Source organism: Littorina saxatilis, linkage group LG11, assembly GCF_037325665.1.
Source record: "Littorina saxatilis isolate snail1 linkage group LG11, US_GU_Lsax_2.0, whole genome shotgun sequence".
NCBI classification, from domain to species: domain Eukaryota; kingdom Metazoa; phylum Mollusca; class Gastropoda; order Littorinimorpha; family Littorinidae; genus Littorina; species Littorina saxatilis.
The window spans coordinates 8628221-8648247 of record NC_090255.1 but is presented as its reverse complement, the minus strand read 5'-3'; the positions used below and the strand labels follow the sequence as shown (position 1 = coordinate 8648247).

Below are 20027 nucleotides of genomic sequence, written 5' to 3'. Positions count from 1 at the left end.
TTGTATCTCGCTGCAAAGACACTCTTAGTTTCAGTCCCGCAATCAATATGTAGCACACATTTTGCTTGTGTCATTGTTAGTTGCCCAAATACAGCAAGGACTTTATGGCTTGTTGTAAACTTAAAGGTTTCTTTTAACATGAACGTTTAGTTTGGATTTTTTGTTAACCTTTTTCACAAAGAATATTTACCTTTGCATGTTTACCTATGACACTGACACTGTCCATAAATAATGTGTTTAACTTTTTGTGTCTTTTTCTCCTTTTTGTTTGCTCCTTCTTTTGTTGTTAAATGTATAGTTTAACCACATAGGAAGTGCTTTCAATATATGAATCAAATAATAGGATTTTGTTGTTGAGTGTAAATATTGAATGTAGGTTAAGTAAATGTGTAGCTTCATACGTTCAGTTATGTGTACATATTGGAATGAGCATGTTTCTGTTTACCTGTCCAAATAGCTCATTTACTGCTGTTGTTAAATGTTAACTTGTTTTGAAAATGCAGTTTTTGTGTGAAGCGGTTTCAGGTGTAATCGCGGCAGATTACTGGCAAACCATCTTACAGAAAGTGTTTCTTTTCTCTATGTAGCAAGTTACAAAATGCAGTATTACAAAAATGTATTATAAGCTCTAATGCAGTACTAAGTCAGCTGATATTGTGTGTTCCAATTTAAGTTTGTTTGATCGTTTTTTTAAATTTGAATGTTTTTTGTTTCGTTGATTGTTGATGAGTAGAAATGTTTTGATGTGCACTTTAAGAATGTTCTTTTCTTTTGTACACATATTTTGAAAAATATATATAGAAAAATACTATGTTGTGGTCTGATTACCTGTTCAGATGTATTGATGTAACGATTGATGGATTTGTTTATTAATTTATTAATTAATTTATTTCATTATTTGCAGGACGAAGAGCCAAAGGGTAAAGACAAAAAAGACAAGAAGGGAAGGAAGGTGAGACATTTTAAATATTCTTGATTCACTCCACAAATGATCCTCATTGTAACACAGAGCTGGGTGATATACAAAGGATTAGTATCTAAGAAACAAAGGGAAGTAAGTTTTCTAGGAAGCAAAGGGACATGCGTTTTCTATGTAGTAAGTTTATAGAATACAAGACATGGTTATGCAACAAGAGTAAGTTAGAGTTATGCCGAACTAATTTCCTGGCACCAAAGGGAAAAACAAGCATTGAAATGAATGAGGGAATTTCATCCTCAAAGTTGTAGAAATGACAAAAAAGATCAGTAGATTCATCTAGTGATAGGATCTGGTTTCTTTTAGGGAACTTTTTGAAGATTATTGCTCGATTTGTAAATGGCAATCAAAATGTTAAGCTTTGAAAGTTGGAAGTTGATAATTGTTGTCTACCTTTAAAAGGTGAAGTGTGTTCCAAAAAAATAAAATAACAAAGAAACATTTGTTTTTATTGCAAACAAATATCACATAATCTCAAAGATCTCAAATCATAGTAATATAAAAAGAAATTTAGTATGTGGGTAATATTGAATTGAAATGAGTTATTCATTGAGTATGTGAACCAGTTTGTGGTTGGAATTGGGTTGGGTTGAAGGTTTAGGAATACAAAGAGATGATCAACCCAGCATTGTTACAGTAAGGTTCATGTGCATGTGCACAGGCGATTTTCTAATTGATAATATACAGAGTTTTTGTAACACCTTCTTAATTTTTGTAACCTCTCACAAAGAATCTGTGTGTAAAATTCACAATAGGAAGAGTTATTTTAATTATCTCCACTTTGCATGGATGGTGCAGCCTCTGTGTATCACTCTTTTTGCATGTTCACCGTTTTGGGTGAAACTTCTGAAAGTTCTCGTGTTTTCCTTCTTCACCTGTTCACTCTACTTTTGAGCAAGTCTTGTATAGGAGTATTTGCAAATACTTGCATGCATACTGAGCATTCTTTTATTAATGTATGCACAGGAAGTAGTTTTACAGATTGCTTTGGAGATTGGAGCGAATGCACAAAAAGCAGTAGATTTTGGCGCTTGAATAGAAAATATGTGGGGAATGCACTGCTGCATGGTTGGAATCGCCCTCAATATGATCTGCATTTGTTTTAAAGAATGTATTTATCTATTTAGTTATCTATCTGTTCATTCTCATATTAATTTATATTCTTATTGTTTTCTTCTCCTCTTTTATCTTCTCATTATTTTAATTTTTATACTATTATTTTTGAGTCACTTGAGAAAAAGTGACTCTATGTAATCGGTCAGTGTTAGTCTGTCCGGCCGGCCGTCCGTAGACACCACCTTAACGTTGGACTTTTCTCGGAAACTATCAAAGCGATCGGGCTCATATTTTGTTTAGTCGTGACCTCCAATGACCTCTACACTTTAACGATGGTTTCGTTGACCTTTGACCTTTTTCAAGGTCACAGGTCAGCGTCAAAGGAAAAATTAGACATTTTATATCTTTGACAAAGTTCATCGGATGTGATTGAAACTTTGTAGGATTATTCTTTACATCAAAGTATTTACATCTGTAGCCTTTTACGAACGTTATCAGAAAAACAAGGGAGATAACTAGCCTTTTCTGTTCGGCAACACACAACTTAACGTTGGGCTTTTCTCGGAAACTATAAAAGTGACCGGGCTCAAATTTTATGTGAACGTGACTCATTGTGTTGTGAATAGCAATTTCTTCCTGTCCATCTGATGCCTCATATAATATTCAGAACTGCGAAAGTGACTCGATCGAGCGTTTGCTCTTCTTGTTATATGTATGTATTTATTTATTCCCATGTTTATTTATTTATTTATTTATTTATCTTTCATATATCTATTTTTTCATGTTTACGTCAACATAATAGTTTTAAAGAGGAGGATGTCACAAGATGTTCTAGATCTATTGCTTGCTTTTAAAATGTAGATGCAATGAATTAACATTTCAGCTTGAGCATTAATAAGCACTTACAAATAAACAGATATAAGTGTAACTTGCATTAAACAGGGCTTAACGCTAAGTTAAAATGAAAATGTTGGGTAGGAATGTACTGGTGTGTAAGCAGATGTTTCTTGTCTTTTTACAGTACTGTGGGATGAAATCTATCTTGAAATATGAAATACTTTCTGCAGTTGTCCATAATATAACCTGCATGACTGCCGTACAGCACTCATTTTACTCAATGGACGAATAAATAAATTAAGAAAAAAATATTATTTATTTCTCTTCAGAAAAAATATACCTAGATAAAGTGAAGAATAGACACATGAATAAAAGTTACCTTCAAGAAAAATCAAAACTTGACTAAATGTTAAAAAAAAACACCCAAGAACAACAACAACAAAAACAAGTGAATATAGTGATAATTTATATGAAAATATGTTGAAAAGAGAGAAAGAAAGCAAAAGAATCCATAACACAGTTAGATAATTTTTAATAAGTGTGTTATTTTTTTTTAACTTTTAGAACATTCTTCATTTTTGACTCACATGCGAAGCAAAAGTGAGTCTATGTACTCACCCGAGTCGTCCGTCCGTCCGTCCGTCCGTCCGTCCGTCCGTCCGTCCGTCCGTCCGTCCGTCCGGACGTCCGTCCGTCCGGAAAACTTTAACGTTGGATATTTCTTGGACACTATTCAGTCTATCAGTACCAAATTTGGCAAGATGGTGTATGATGACAAGGCCCCAAAAAACATACATAGCATCTTGACTTTGCTTCATGGTCAAGGTCGCAGGGGCCATAAATGTTGTCTAAAAAACAGCTATTTTTCACATTTTTCCCATTTTCTCTGAAGTTTTTGAGATTGAATACCTCACCTATATATGATATATAGGGCAAAGTAAGCCCCATCTTTTGATACCGGTTTGGTTTACCTTGCTTCAAGGTCAAGGTCACAGGAGCTCTTCAAAGTTGGATTGTATACATATTTTGAAGTGACCTTGACCCTGAACTATGGAAGATAACTGTTTCAAACTTAAAAATTATGTGGGGCACATGTTATGCTTTCATCATGAGACACATTTGGTCACATATGATCAAGGTCAAGGTCACTTTGACCCTTATGAAATGTGACCAAAATAAGGTAGTGAACCACTAAAAGTGACCATATCTCATGGTAGAAAGAGCCAATAAGCACCGTTGTACTTCCTATGTCTTGAATTAACAGCTTTGTGTTGCATGACCTTGGATGACCTTGACCTTGGGTCAAGGTCACATGTATTTTGGTAGGGAAAATGTGTAAAGCAGTTCTTAGTGTATGATGTCATTGCTAGGTTTAGTTATTTGACCTTGACCCTGAAGGTCAAGGTCATGTAAAGGTGTAGGTCAAGCATGTGAGTCGTATGGGCTTTGCCCTTCTTGTATTGTGATAGACCTAACTGTCAATAGTTCCAAACCCCATGTAAAATGAGAAAAAGAAGAAACTTGAATCGGTCCTGCGAAACTAAATGGGTTGAAGGGATGTTAAAATCTAACAACAAACCAAAGATCTTGTTACTAATTCAATTGTGTGATCTCTTGGAAGGATTGCAGTGGCTGACATTTGAACATTTCTCTGTTTTGTGTATTAAAAATTAAAGAACACTTTCAAAACTCATAAACATTTCTTTTACTGGAAAGATTTCTTGGTTTCATTAGTTTCAAGACCTTAAAAAAGTTTGATTTAAAATCTTTCCAATTTAAACCATTGAAGTGAAGTAAATATTTTGGCTTGTAAGTTTTTGACTGTTTTGTGAAGAAGTCTGCACTCTCCTATGAAAGTGGGATACAGCGAATGATCAATGAACAGTAATAATGTTTGGGTGTGGAAAGTTTACTAATATTTGTGGGAGAATGGGATAGCTTTAGGTTGCACAATTCTGATTGGTAGTCCTTTCTTAATTTAAAAATAAAACATAATTTCAAGCCTAGTACCGGGAGGCGATTCATTTTAATGAAGCATGAGTCGGGTTTTAGTTATTCTGCTCAGTTTGAATTAACAACAATGTCACAGTCACATGATTGTCCACACTTGTTTACCCCTGTTAGTCACAGATCATTACTTAATCACAACCCACAGAAGATCACTTGTTCTGTGCTCTTCATTACAATCACTGCGTGTTTTTAAATCAAAGTGGCCTTCTGCCATCTGGCATCGGTTTTGCCCTCCGATATGGGGTTTTGTCAAGTGCCTGAGGTCTTCAAACTTCTGAGGATTCTCGTGAGAGCAGGAACTTCAAGGAATTACTTCACATTGTTTGCGCTGGCAGTTTGGAAACAGCTTTGAACAAAGGATGAGTTTGAGCTGGCAGTTTGGAAAAAGCTTTGAACAAAGGATGAGTTTGAGATATTCTACAAGTTTGATGAAAAATCAGGAAAAACAAGGAAAGCTATGTATACCTTGTGTCTTCTGATGCGTTGGCCTGGAGTTCGTGTGCCCCCTGGCATGGCAGTGGTGTAGATGTGACATGACAGTAACAGTGACGGACATGTCTTTGCCTTCTACTCGTTGTTTTTAATTCCCCCAATGACATCCCTTTTTATCCTTTTTATTTCCCAATGTACAAATCTATTTAACTTCTTATTTCCCTTTTTGATCCACACCCAATCAAGTATTGTTCACCTTTTTATTTGTTTTTATTCTGATGTTATACCCCAAATCGGTCGCTCCGAGTGTTACATTTATATTCTAACACCCACATTTTCCTGGCACATTTTGTGTTTGACCTATTGCCAGTTTAATGATATAAACGACAGAAAAAAATCGTGATTTTTAGGGCAAAGTTTTGAAGAACTAAGTTGGAATGTAAGTTAAAGACCTGCAGATAAAAATTACAGTACAAACAAAACTATGTTTAATTCGAAGCATTTTTCCGTTCAGGCTGGTTTTGTCACTAAATCTCTTGTTGAAAATGTTTAAGCATATACTTGGTAACTGAACATAGCAGTCTTTTCATCATTCTAGACACTCAATACAACAAAGTTAACTGCATACAAGAATGACAGCATGTTACACCATGATAGAAAAAAAATTAATATAATTATGAGTAGGTCAAGACTGCTTGGTTTTTACAGGAGTTTCAGATGATATTGCTGCATACTTTACAGCTGATGTGCTGCTTTGCAGATTTTTTTTATAACTTGAACCTTGCACTGTATTGAGTAGTATGCACTGCTTGCTAATATCATTTTTTTTAATGTTTCAGCTTATATTTTGCACTGCTTATTGTAGTTTTGCTGCACCATATATTTGCTAGAGTTGTGAGATATAGTCTTGCTTCAAATTCATTCTTTTCACTGTAACCTTTACTTCGTGAATGTATTAGGATTATTCTGTCAAAAATGTATTTCATCTCTTGGTTGCTGTGAACTTTTATAATATTGTCTTGATTTCTGCTTTTAGTCCAACGTTCCAGTCAAAAGAGCATATTCATTCAAAGTTTTTATTTGTTTTTAATATGATCTTATCAGTAAATTAAAGACACGATAATTCCAGTTTGAAAGGTGACACATTGCATTCAATCAGAACATTATTGAATATTTCACTTTGAAAAGCAGCTCACATTTTTTTTAAACTGAGAACTTTGCCTTTTTGTGTGTGTTCTGACGAAGTGAGCAGAATGGAAAAGAGATATGACGAATTCATAACAAGACAGCTAGATAATGAAGCATTCTTGTAACAAGAACTTGTAGCATAAGATGTGAACGTATTGGGAATTTACCCCCCACCCCCCAATAATTCTTGTCGTTATCCTGCTCTGTTCTGACTCTGTGTGTATTTCCGATTCCTTATTCACTTCATCTATCTGACTTACTGGACCTGATTGACATTTAGAACTGCTTTGCCAGGGAGCATGTGCCACTCCTAAGCCAGTCTATAACTTTCTTTGACTACAAGAAGTAAAACTGTTATTAAGTTAAACAAGAAAAAAGAACAGAAAATGGTATTTTTGAAAGAGATAAAAAGGACAGAAAAGTGTGTTTCTTGGGTTGTTTGGATTCCTTGGTTTTTTTGGCTCTGTGGAAAAATTGCTCGTCTGAGTTCCTTTCACTGGGCATTTGTGTTCTTCATACTGATTGATCTAGTCATCCTGAGGTAAAGGTTACGAAGGCAATGAGCAGTTAGTGGTATGTTATGATAAGCAAGTCTTTCAGCTTTTTCTGTTCAATAATGCTGTTAGGAATGTTACAACAATCTTATTCAATATGTTTTGGGATCTGAAGGTGTTTTGAACACTCTACAATGACATATGGGATTTTATCTCTCTGCAAATATTCAAAATTGACATATTAATCTTTAACTCGTGAGGTCTGCCAACTTATGCTTTTGCCGACCTTATCTTTGATGTCGAAAAAATGTTGTTGATTTGTTCAAGGGGAGCAACTGTATCTTATAGAACACACCTCTGAGATATATATATTATTTAATTTTATTGTAAAAAAAAAAAAGAGAGAGAGAAAAAGAAGAGAGCAGTTGTTTGTCGAGGAATGGAATAAGATATTTGGCGAATGGACTTTGCTTTTATTGCAAAAATGTCGTTCATTCTGCGAATAATGATGCTTTATTTGCATGTCATACCAAAATCCTGCTTTGGAATTTGACACTTATTGACACAGTGTGTTTGTAGATATTCTTCACTAATATGCACATCACTAATCTTAACCAGACTTGTGGCATTTGACCTCTAAGAGTTTTTTTTTGTACGGAGGTAGCAGCACAACTTTTGGTGTTTGTTTACCTTCAGGGGTGGGGGTAGGGGGGGGGTTGTACTCCTGGCTGTATGGGATTGATTATGACCTTCAAATAACTGGTTAATGTCTGTGGTACTTCTTGGGTCTTTGGACTAATTGTTATACTCTTAGCAGCATGGGTGATTAGGCCACCAAAAAAAAATTGTCTGTTTCTGGTCACCCGACCGACCCTAAATTTCGGTGCCGACCCTAAACTTTTTTTTTCCAAACTCAAAAATTATTTTATTTTTTTTGGTGGTAAAGGACAGGGTGAGAAAATGAACAACAAAAACGTGTGAAAACGAAAGTCCGCTGACGATTTGTAAATGTGTTGAGTGTCTTGTCTCTATGTATAGTGAATCCAGTCTCTTTGCGCAATTTTTAAAGTTAGTTTTATTGGTCTTCATTTGGGGTAAAAAAAAAAGAATAAATAAAAAATAAAAATCCCTACCTACCGACCCTATTTTTTTTAGCCATGTTACCAGAAACAGACAATTTTTTTTTTTTGCCTTACTGGAATGTAAACTGTAGCTGCCTATTCTTGGGAATGTGTAGGTGCCAGTACTTTCTACTTTCTGAATGTCTTTAAATAATGTGTGCTGCATCAGCTGAACGAATTTCCTGAAAAGTACTCAAAGTTTTGTGTTTGAAAAATTAGAATCATATGATACAGGGATTCCTCTTTTCTTGACGAAGGTCACAAGAGATATGGACAAATTGTGTTAGGTAGAAATATGAAACCAACATTTTAGATCAGAGTTTGTTACTAGGGGTATACCATTAAGTCTAAAGATACTTGATAAAGATGATGAGGTACGTGATGCAGAAAAACAGCCAGTAGGAAAAATAAAGTCTTGACATTCAAGGGTCTAAAAACAAAGATTTCGCTGTATTATAATTTGCATCATTAAAGCATGGCCATTGCTTTCACAGAAAGCGTCACGTTCACCTGCTTGGACAATTTAATGTGAATTTAACACGAAATGCAGCGATTTTAACATTCTGAAGCTGGAGGAGCATTGTGTGAGGTTCACAATGACAGACTTTGTTGATTTAATGTTCAAGGTTTATCAATTCAAGTGTAGACTAATGTCAATGTTGTTGGTATGATGAAGTGTGGGACAAAGCAAATACTGCATAACATTTACAGAAAAGAAAAAAGAGAAATTGAAAGAAACAAATAGAACCTCAAATTCAGCATGATTAAAATCAGAATATGCTAGTCGTTGGCTTTTGTTTTGCTCTTGAAATCTTTGTAGGTGCTAGATTTGTTTTATTGGGGGGGGGGGGGGGGTTTAGTTACGGTTATAAATGTACTTTCATAAGGTGTATCTCTCTCCCCCTTTTATATTGCCTGATACCTTATTCTAGATTCATTCCTATGTTATTCCAATAGAAGCATCCCAATTTGCACCTTGGCACAACCCTTCTGTTTAAAAATACTTGTTACCTGTTCAGATTCAATGAGATGTGTGATTGCCTGTAGAATCCCCTATCAAAGATGACAGACTGACCAAAAAAACCACGAACATTCTGCCTTTTCCCTCAAAACCCTTCACCCCTTGATGTTTTCGCTTAGTAATAATAACGCCCCAATCTGCTACTCTAACCGACCACAGGACGAAGGCGCCGGACCTACACCCCCAGCTAATGAAAAACAACGGTCATACAAACCCAACGCCCGCACAAACGTCTCCCCGGGTGGCGAACAGGCTCCTAAGGACGCCGAGCGGGCTGCCCGTGCTCGCAGGGAAGCCGACGATCGTGAGCGCGCAGACAAAGTACGCCTACAGCGCGAGGCCCAACAGCAGAAGAAGAAGGACAAGGAAGATCAGAAGAAGCGAGAAGAGGAGGAGGCAAAGCGGAAGAAGGGAGCAGGTAAACAGGAGCAGGAGGAGAAGAAGAGGAGAGCGCAGGAGGAGAGGAGGGAGGAGCGACGATGGAAGGAAGACGAGGAGGAGAAAAGGAGAGCGGGAGCTAAAGCATCTACTCCTAACAGACATGAGGTGGGTGGTTTTTGCTTTGTCTCTGTCTTTTTCAATTACACCTCAAAAGCTGTTGCTCTTATGTTTGAAATTTGGTTGATTGAGATGTTGGATTTCAGACAGAAGAGAAACTATTCAGAAAAGTCTCAGACATGAGATTTTACGATTTTTCTGTCAATTTCAAAATCACAGCTGAAGAAAATCAGCACTAAAAGTAGGTATTACTGCCTTCGCTTTCTATTAGTAATTTCGTATACATGAAGATATACCGGCACGGTGGCCTAGTGGTAAGGCGTCCGCCCTGTGATCGGGAGGTCGTGGGTTCGAACCCCGGCCGGGTCATACCTAAGACTTTCAAATTGGAAATCTAGTGGCTGCTCCGCCTGGCGTCTGGCATTATGGGGTTAGTGCTAGGACTGGTTGGTCCGGTGACAGAATAATGTGACTGGGTGAGACATGAAGCCTGTGCTGCGACTTCTGTCTTGTGTGTGGCGCACGTTATATGTCAAAGCAGCACCGCCCTGATATGGCCCTTCGTGGTCGGCTGGGCGTTAAGCAAACAAACATACATGAAGATTTCAGAATCCCATGTCTGAGTCTATAATTCTGAATGATCTGTTTTGTGTCTGCTAAGCTGGTGTGTACTTTTTTTTTCAGTGAGAGGGTGTGAACTCTTTCACATTGTGCTTAGTTAGTTGGTTTTCATAGTTTATTGGTGGCAAAGGGCAAGCAGTGTTTTGGGGTATTTGCAAATATAACGGTTTTTCTTTGATTGTTTGTTTGACTGTTTGTTTGACTGTTCGTAAGTCAGTTCGTTTGCTTATGGACCGAACCTCAAATTCTTTTAATTGATCTAACTAAATGTCTTTTGATTATCTGTAATAGACGAATTCCGAAAATAACTCCGTCGGATTAGTATGGGTTGTGGGAGAGTAACCTATTCTTGCAAAACCTCGTACAAATATTGGAAGGGCCAATCACTAGCGAGAAGTCTGTTGGAAACACGTGGTTTTGCACGAGGTTTTGCAAGAAAAGGTCACTCTACTTCAACCCATACAAACCTGACGAAGTTCTTTCCGAAAACCATCTATAATAATGATGTGTGTGAATGGAAGCAAACATGATATAGATATCTTACCTGACCTTCCTCTCCTCAGCAAGTCTAACCCTCACTCCTCCCTATATTCTCAGGATCGCCGATCAGCCCGTGACAGCTCCCCTCGCGTGACTCCAATCTCCAACGACGAACAGACCCGTCTGGCTCAGGAAGAAGATTGGGCAGCCACCAAGATTCAGGCTGGTTTCCGTGGCTACCAGACTCGCAGGGAGCTCGCAACACGGGAGGTGGAGAATGAGGTGAACAGAAACGGTCGCGACTCCCGCGGCGACGAACCGCCCCGCTCTGAAGGACAGGATGACTGGGGCCCGGGACCTGTTGACGACTTCGACAACCAGGCGCAGGACTCTGAGGAGAAGGCCGCCACCACCCTGCAAGCTGGCTTCCGTGGTTACAAAGCCAGACAGGAAGTGCGGGAGATGCGTCAGACCCAAGAGGTGAAGGAGCGAGCTGCGTCTGATTCCTCCCCTGCCCCTGCTAAGTCTCTATCCCCCATTCCCAACGACAAGGATAGCGACCTGTCAGCCGCCGATGCTGAACACGCGGCAGCCTCCAGAATCCAAGCCTCCTTCCGTGGACACCAAACCCGTAAAGAGCTAGCCTCGCAAGCTGAAGCCAAACAGGCTGAAGCCGCAGAAGCTCAAGCGGAAAACGAAGCGGCAGCCAAAATCCAGGCTTCGTTCCGTGGGCACCAAACCCGTAAAGAGCTCGCCGCGCAGTCGGAGTCTGAAAACGCAGCAGCTGTCAAAATCCAGGCTGGTTTCCGCGGGCATCAAACGCGCAAAGAGCTAGCGGCCAATCAGAAAGATGAAGGGGCGTCAGGAGAACCTGCGAAGGAGGGCACAGAACTGAGCATCAGCAACAACACCAACACACACAAATGATCCGATATCACATTCACACCACACTTTGCATGATCTCACTAACAGGTTTGCTTTGCTTCTGCTTCCCTTTGTTTACCGTTTTAGTCTTTTCTTTGTTTCCGCTCTTTTATTCGTTTGTGTATCGTTTTTGAACTGGTTTGTTGCGTTACCTGACAATTAGACTGAAAGAATAACGTAGTGGTTTGATTCATTTTTGTGGAGGAAGAGCACACTTTTTTTATTTTTTTATTTTCACAGAAATAAAAGGAGAAAAGAGAAAAGAAAATTCGCTCGGCTTCCTGACGAGTGGACGTAAACTGATAGAACTATCAAGATAAGTTTTGTGTGAATATTTGTTTGTTCACTTAAAAGACCGTTGGTTCGAAATATCTGTGAAGGTATTGTTTTGTCAATAACAAACTTCCAACAACCTACCTTTCTTGTTTTTTGATTCTGAAGAAAAGAGAATAAAGTAGGTCAACATGAAAAGTAAACAGGTTGCAAATAAAAGATTCTGCAACAAGCATAACGGAGGCATTCAAAAGCGGAAAATGTAAGAATGAACTTTTAAGCGTCCTGATTGAACAGATAATAAAGGAAAACGAAGTGAGTGGTGACACAGAATTCATGATTAAATAATATCTGTTTTTATTTGTTCATCTTTTATTTTTCTTATAGGGTTGGTTCCATGTTTGTAGAATTTCTTTTTTTTTACAGTCTTTTTGTTGTTGTATATATAGGTCTACGATGATGTAGTCTCTTATTCATCCAGATCGTGTTCATTCAATTTGTTTCATCAAATCATGAACAAATCAGCAATGTATGATTTTGGAATAGAGAAGATTTGTTTGGTTGACTTTGCTCTTTTGTTTGTTTTCCTGCCCGTTTGGCCATTATTTTGACTGTTAATGAATGTCTTTTCTGTTTGTTTAGTGAATGTCGGCATGATTCTGTTGCATGTGTCCTTATGTAGCCATAAATATCATACACAAATCTACCTCACTTCATATCTCACTTGAATGTGTTGTACTCAAGCCAAAGGAACTCTGTGTGCACCGTGTATTTCCTTGTTCAGTGTATGTGTTGTACTCAAACCAAAGGAACTCTGTGTGCACCGTGTATTTCCTTGTTCAGTGTATGTGTTGTACTCAAGCCAAAGGAACTCTGTGTGCACCGTGTATTTCCTTGTTCAGTGTATGTGTTTTTGTGTGTTCATTTTATGTTTGTCGTCAGAGTTCTGAATGGTGGATGTCTTACCTCAAAATGTCAAGTTGCTCAGTTGTCAATAGAAATAGACGTAAGAAGTCTTGCTTGAAACACAATGAGGAGAAGTCATGTTTTAGCAGTTGCTTGAATAGAAATTTAGCCTAGAGTAGACGTAAGAAGTCTTGCTTGAAACACAATGAGGAGAAGTCATGTTTTAGCAGTTGCTTGAATAGAAATTAGCCTAGACGTCTTGAAAAGAGGAAACCTTTTTGGTTCGGCTTTGATTTTTATCTTTCTGCACGTGAGCTTCTACCTGTCAAAAAGGTAGGTACAAAGAAAAAAGGTAATGCCGTTCATCATGTATCAGAAAAGTAGAAAAAGCTGTAGGGTCTACTACTGATGTGCGTACTTGTAAATTGCTGACTGGCGTTTCTGTGCAAACAGTTACATCATGCTGTAACTATCGCAAGTATTAACGCTGATATTGGTTGAGTGGAAGAAGTATTCCTGGGGGTTAGGGTTAGTCCTGGGGGTTAGGGTTAGTCCTGGGGGTTAGGGTTAGTCCTGGGGGTTAGGGTTAGTCCTGGGGGTTAGGGTTAGTCCTGGGGGTTAGGGTTAGTCCTGGGGGTTTAGTTGTGCACCGTTCTCTTGTATGGTACCACAACCATCGCAAGTATTAATGCTGATAATGTTAGGATGGAAGAAGAATCACATGAGTTTAGTTTTGAGTCAAACTTCTGTCAAGGAATTCAGTACATGAACTTAATTAAGAAGAGCATAGCCTTGAAGTCCTCAGTTGACATACAAGGGTCAAGGAGCAGTTAAAATCTTGGCAGAAGCAGCTATTCAAGCAGTTTGTCTTCGCGGATTGTTTTCTTATTATTGCATGCTCTGCATTTGTAAGCTACGTTTATGTTGTGTCAAGTCTGTTTCACTGCATGCTCGACCTTGTACTTTATGCTTTGATCGTGCTTTGAATTGCTTAGTACATGTATCAAGTGATCAGCTAGTATTATTCTGTCATTTGTTTTTGAAGTTGAATTTTCCCATCAAGAATTAATTTTATTTCAGTACTTTTAGACTAGTTCTTTTATTGATGCGCTAGGAAAAGTTTAGTTCTTGTCAATGGAAGATTTATTTTAACTTTAAACATTTTGTATGCACATTTTACATTGGTAAAGGTGGTTTTTCCCTTAACTGTTACCTTGTTTAATCAACCCTATGACCCAAACTCACCAACCCTCCACCCAACCCCATTGAAATAACCACCCAACTATAACCCCCCTACCCATCAACCCACCCAACCCCATTGAAATAACCACCCAACTATAACCCCTCTACCCATCAACCCACCCAGCCCCATTCAAATAACCACCCAACTATAACCCCTCTACCCATCAACCCAGTCCAACCCCATTCAAATAACCACCCAACTATAACCCCCCTACCCATCAACCCACCCAACCCCATTCAAATAACCACCCAACTATAACCCCTCTACCCATCAACCCACCCAACCCCATTCAAATAACCACCCAACTATAACCCCCCTACCCATCAACCCACCCAGCCCCATTCAAATAACCACCCAACTATAACCCCTCTACCCATCAACCCACCCAGCCCCATTCAAATAACCACCCAACTATAACCCCTCTACCCATCAACCCACCCAGCCCCATTCAAATAACCACCCAACTATAACCCCTCTACCCATCAACCCACCCAACCCCATTCAAATAACCACCCAACTGTAACCCCCCTACCCATCAACCCACCCAGCCCCATTCAAATAACCACCCAACTATAACCCCTCTACCCATCAACCCACCCAGCCCCATTCAAATAACCACCCAACTATAACCCCTCTACCCATCAACCCACCCAGCCCCATTCAAATAACCACCCAACTATAACCCCTCTACCCATCAACCCACCCAGCCCCATTCAAATAACCACCCAACTATAACCCCTCTACCCATCAACCCACCCAACCCCATTGAAATAACCACCCAACTATAACCCCTCTACCCATCAACCCACCCAGCCCCATTGAAATAACCACCCAACTATAACCCCTCTACCCATCAACCCACCCAACCCCATTCAAATAACCACCCAACTATAACCCCCCTACCCATCAACCCACCCAGCCCCCAAAACAGAAGCTGCAATGCGTTTAGCCCCTTCGCCTTGATTAGCAGTACTGATTTCAGAAACCTATTTCCTGCAAGTTTGAACACACCAATTTATTTGCTTCAAAATCGCAGTGTTTCTAACTAGGACAGTTAAGAACCTCAACCTCATCTAGTTATGTCGCGGGGATTCCATAATGTTCAGTGCATGGTATCCGCTTTACTGATGTCAGCATTTGATGTTCAGGTCCTATGTCTTGAGTTGAAACACTGCATTGGTTATGGGTTATATTATGCTTTGCTTGTTTCAGTTTTGAGTTTGTAATGAGACATGCAATACACATACGATTACATCAACACAAAAAAGGACAATACAATTACAAGAACGTTGGAACATTGAGGGTATAACTCAGCTTCTTTTCAATTGATGTCACGAAGTTTGTCAACGAGACATCAATACACAGTCTATAATAATAATAATAATAATAAAGTGTATTTATATTGCGCCTATCCCTTACAAAAAAAACAAAAATATTTGGCTCTAAGCGCATTACAACATGTGTAGGGACTTGATACAATCAAGTCTGACAAATACAATAACACAATATACAGTCGGTCTCTTAGGTAAAACTGGGAAAAGCAGCTTCGACAATAAAAACAAAAAAATGGAATCAAAAACATGAGAGGAAAACACACTAAACAAACAATTGAATCTATATCTGCGACTAACAGAAAATCTTTCTGCTATTCAACCAGAACAGTTAAGATTATACTTAATGCACAGCCATGGCATCATCATACACTAGGACAGTGCCTTTTATATTTGCATTTTGTCATTCGAACTGCTCAGGTTTTTGCCAATTTGCATGCACGAGCATGGTTAGGGTGCTTGAATAGGATGAACAGAATCATTTTGGCTACTTCATTTTTCAATAAAACTATTCTCGAACATTTGCTGCACAAGTTAGCTTTTTATTATTGAATGGCGATGGGTGGCCAAAACGAAAGCGCTATGCATCTTTGCTCATTAGTGTTTCACAAAAATAATCAAAGTTGGACCTATTTTCCACATTAGAATGAAAGCTGGACCTTTTTTCCCCAAATTGAAAGGAAAGTAAGACCCATTTTGAAATTCAAAGAATGATAGATCTATTTTCCAAATTGAAAGAAAAGTTAAACCAATTGTTCCAATTGAAAGAATAGTTTGACCAATGTTTGTAATTGAAAGGAGAGTTAGACCTCTTTTCCGTCTCAAAAGATATTTATTTCTTCATTAAGTTAACGGAATAATTCGCTTATTTTTTTATTATCTATAAAGGATGGTATTCTTTATCTCTGTTTTCACATGATGGTAGGCATACGATTCTTTTCCATTGCACAATCACTGGAAGAAATATATTGCTATATATATGCTATCGTGTTGTTGCATGAAACACTGTTCACACTGTCAGACTAGCTGGGTGCACCGAATTAATTTTGTTCTGAAAAACAAAACAAAACTATTCTAGTTTTCTTCCTACCTGTCTATACCTGTCTGTGGCTGTGACCTCCGTCGCAGGTAAGTATCGTGGAAAAAAAGAGCGTAGAAAATGTACCGCGAAAAAACAAATGCATGAGGATGTGAACGGTGGCTTTGTTATATTTGTATTGCGTGACCGTGTAATATATTTATTAGAGTAGTTGCAGCTTCTGAAGCATGCAGCTATATTCAGGCGTTGGTGCGTGAAATATTGTACTTGTACATTTTCCCCGCGTTCGTGCTGTTCATTATTCTGAGTAGAATCAGGAGTTGAAATAATATTTAGGTTCAGCAGCAATTATTACTTATGTAAGAGTACTTAGTGTGTGTGTGTGTGTGTAAGTGATGTTTTCATGTTGTTGTTTGTGCGTGTGTTGGTTCGTTTATTTGTTGTTCTGTCTGTTCGTTGATTTGTGGTGTATGTTTGTTGCGAGAGGTGCACTTCACCAAAGACAAATATGCTGAACGGGTAAGTACTGCCATCTATCAGGGCTCCCCGCGGACGCCTGTCCTAGAGTGTCCCGGGACCCCCACTTTTAATGTGTAGAGGGTCCATGGATCCCCTACGCGGACTTTTAGAGGGCCCCAAGAGTCCATGGCCCTTAAACCCCATGTGTTCATATAACACATTGTTATCACGAATAGTGTGATAGGAAGTGTCTTATTTCATTAGAATATTCAAAGAGGATACTTCAAATATGCCTTGTAAATGGAACACACATCCTCTTTTCCATATATTGTTCCGGCCTGAAATTGGCATTTTTACCTGCAATTTAATTGACTGACGACTTCAGTACGCACGATAGCTGAAATCTAGTGCGTCCCTGGACCCGCTCTTTCTTGGTTTAGTGCGTCCAGGGACCCCTTCAATGAATTTGTAGTCCGTGATTTCGGCTCCTAGTGCGTATAGGACGCAGAGACGTGCACTTTGGGGAGCCCTGATCAATGCTAGACTAAGGGTGGAGAGTTGGTGGATTTCAAGTATAAGGGACTGCACTTGAGGTGTGCTGTGGACTAAGCTGCACGTGTCTCTTTGTTGTACAATGTATGCATGAGGAGTGTCTGTACATTAATAACCATTAGGCTTGGGTGCTTGATCATACACATCCGTCATGTCACTGTTTGTTTGTTGCAGAAATAAGATGGATATGTTGATATCCTACAATGTGCACAGCTCATCATAGTTTTAAGACGTCAGCTTGATGTTTGCTCTAACCATCATGTCTTACCATCCGTCTGTCCGCAGGGATAAACCTGAACAAGGAGCAAGAGCATCAAGAAATTCATCACTTTTCATGGGAAACTCAACACAACAACAGCTACAAGGAGTAACAATTAGATGAAGCGAAAAGTGGAGTGGTTACTTGAAATGCAAGAACAAAACTAGGGCTGTTTCTTTTTCCCTATGTATTTGAGGTTAACTGAAACAATGATTCGTTGCCTCTTTTGCTGTACAGTTCACTGGTGGATTTGATGACAAAAGTGTGCTATAATTACAATCATACACACTATCTCTCTCCCTCTACATACACGCACACACACACACACACGCACACACACACACATATACACATATACACACACACACACACACACACACACACACACACACACACACACACACACACGTATGCAGTATGAAAAGCAGAAACACGCTTAGTATGATATCGTTCTATCTTCTCAGTTTGAATCAGATATGTTGCGTTTATCACCACGGAAAGTAAGTTGCTGTATGATATCACCCTGTGCAACACAGCAAAATGCTCACACTTTTCTATTTTCATGTATATCTGTTACCGTCTTATGTACATCTTTTTTCAAAGGAATACAGTGTTTCGAAGATTAATCCTCCTTTCAAAATGTTATTCTTGTACCAAGCACAAATCATCAACGGTGGGAAATACAAGAAGCTAAACATTTGTATGTATAAATATTTTTGGAATCGTGATTAACCAATAATGTGATATAGTTATGGTTGTTTGTGTATATATACATGTATATACCATGCGCAGCAAATATGAAAGTGGAAGTATTTGTATTCAAAGCACACATACTTTTGTTCCCCCTATAAACTAACTCTTGACTAATTATACCATATTGTTCTGTTATGCAGTATGTTTACTATAAACGCATCGTATTTTATATAAAGCACACATGGCATACCCCTGATCTGAAGCTGACCACTATTTTCAGTATTGTCTTAATGGACAGAGACTAAATTTAAAGTCCAAGTACCATATTTCCGTCCAAATTGCTCATTTTCATTCAGGGCAAGAGGTAAACACCGTAAAGGCAGTCCTTCATTCAGCCTGAAGTCGACTTCGCGAAGTCTTGTTACCGAAAACTCAGTGCTAAAGCTCCGTGCGGCCAGCTTCGCGAATTACACTTCGCGTAGTCGACTTCGCCCAGTTAATGAGAGGCTTAATGCTTAGAGACCAAGCTGGTAACTGTTAAAGTAAAAATATGGCAGTTTTCTGCATGCTGTTTCAATATTGACTTGCAATACTGTTGTTCTTTGTGTCGTTTTTCTGTTTTAGAAGATTGTCTTTACAAATTGATCATCATGTTAATCTTTGACACATTCCGTCCTGGTTGGGTTTAATTGTTATTAAAGAAAATCAAAGTGATAAACTACACCTTGACAGGCTCATGTGTTTCTGGTTTTTTGCTCTTCAACTCAATGAGTGTTAATCCTCCTGTGTACTTTATTGTCTGTGATATCCCTGACGTTGTAATCATCAGTTTTTGTGTATTACAGCGTGACTTATTCCGTCCTCGTTTCAATTTTTTCTCAAATGTCACATTGACTAACATTAAAAGATGGCAACATATCAAAATCATTTATTGACGAAGTCAAATGCAGCGCAGAATAGTTGAGATCTGTGATCACAATGTAATTGTTGATACGGAACTTGTATACAACTATTTCGTGATTAATTCAGTTCTCCTTTTGTTATTTTGAAATGTATGATGTATTTGTTGGTCCTTCTTTTGCTATTTTCAAATATATCATGGTTTGTTCCATCCTTCTTTGACTATTTTTCATTTACTTTCGTATCATGGTTGTACATAGTTTTCTTCATTTTGCACAATTGATTAATTACCCAAGGGCCATCCTATTTTGATATAAGTAAAAACGCTGCGGGCTTTATGTACGAGGTTTTGAACGCTGTCTAATTATTGTGTTGATCGACGGGGAAGATGAATTTCATCAACACAGGTTTGTGCAAGGGTAACGCTGTTTATTAAACATAAAAAATGACAGTGATGCTGTTTCCTAATTGCGCGTTGGTTGATGAAGGGGGGGGGGGGGGAGGCATTTATTTTATTACTGTTGAATCGGAAGTCCCCATGGTTAACTGCATTTAACTAGAAGTCACGACGTTAGTCATATGACACTGTCTTCGTCTCATTGGCTTTACATCGATATTTGTGATAATTACCTAATTGTAAATAGTTAACAACAGGAGAACCACCATATCAAGTTAGAAAGGAAACACAAACTTCAGATATCGTCCACTTATTAT

The 20027-nt window shown here is 38.5% G+C and overlaps 1 protein-coding gene across 10 annotated transcripts in view; it reads left to right on the top strand.

The window, feature by feature from the left end:
- The window catches only part of LOC138979690 (doublecortin domain-containing protein 2-like), an 85882-nt gene extending 65861 nt beyond the window's left edge, over positions 1–20021 (top strand). For 9 of the 10 annotated variants that reach the window (XM_070352413.1, XM_070352418.1, XM_070352415.1 and 6 more), the window contains 4 exons: positions 905–952; positions 9295–9681; positions 10852–11706; positions 17747–20021. In XM_070352413.1, coding sequence (XP_070208514.1) covers positions 905–952; positions 9295–9681; positions 10852–11661 — 1245 coding nt within the window. In that variant the 3' untranslated portion in view covers positions 11662–11706; positions 17747–20021. The remainder of the gene's footprint in view (positions 1–904; positions 953–9294; positions 9682–10851; positions 11707–17746) is intronic. The other variant, XM_070352419.1, reaches the window with a different exon arrangement.
- Positions 20022–20027: the final 6 nt, after the last annotated feature.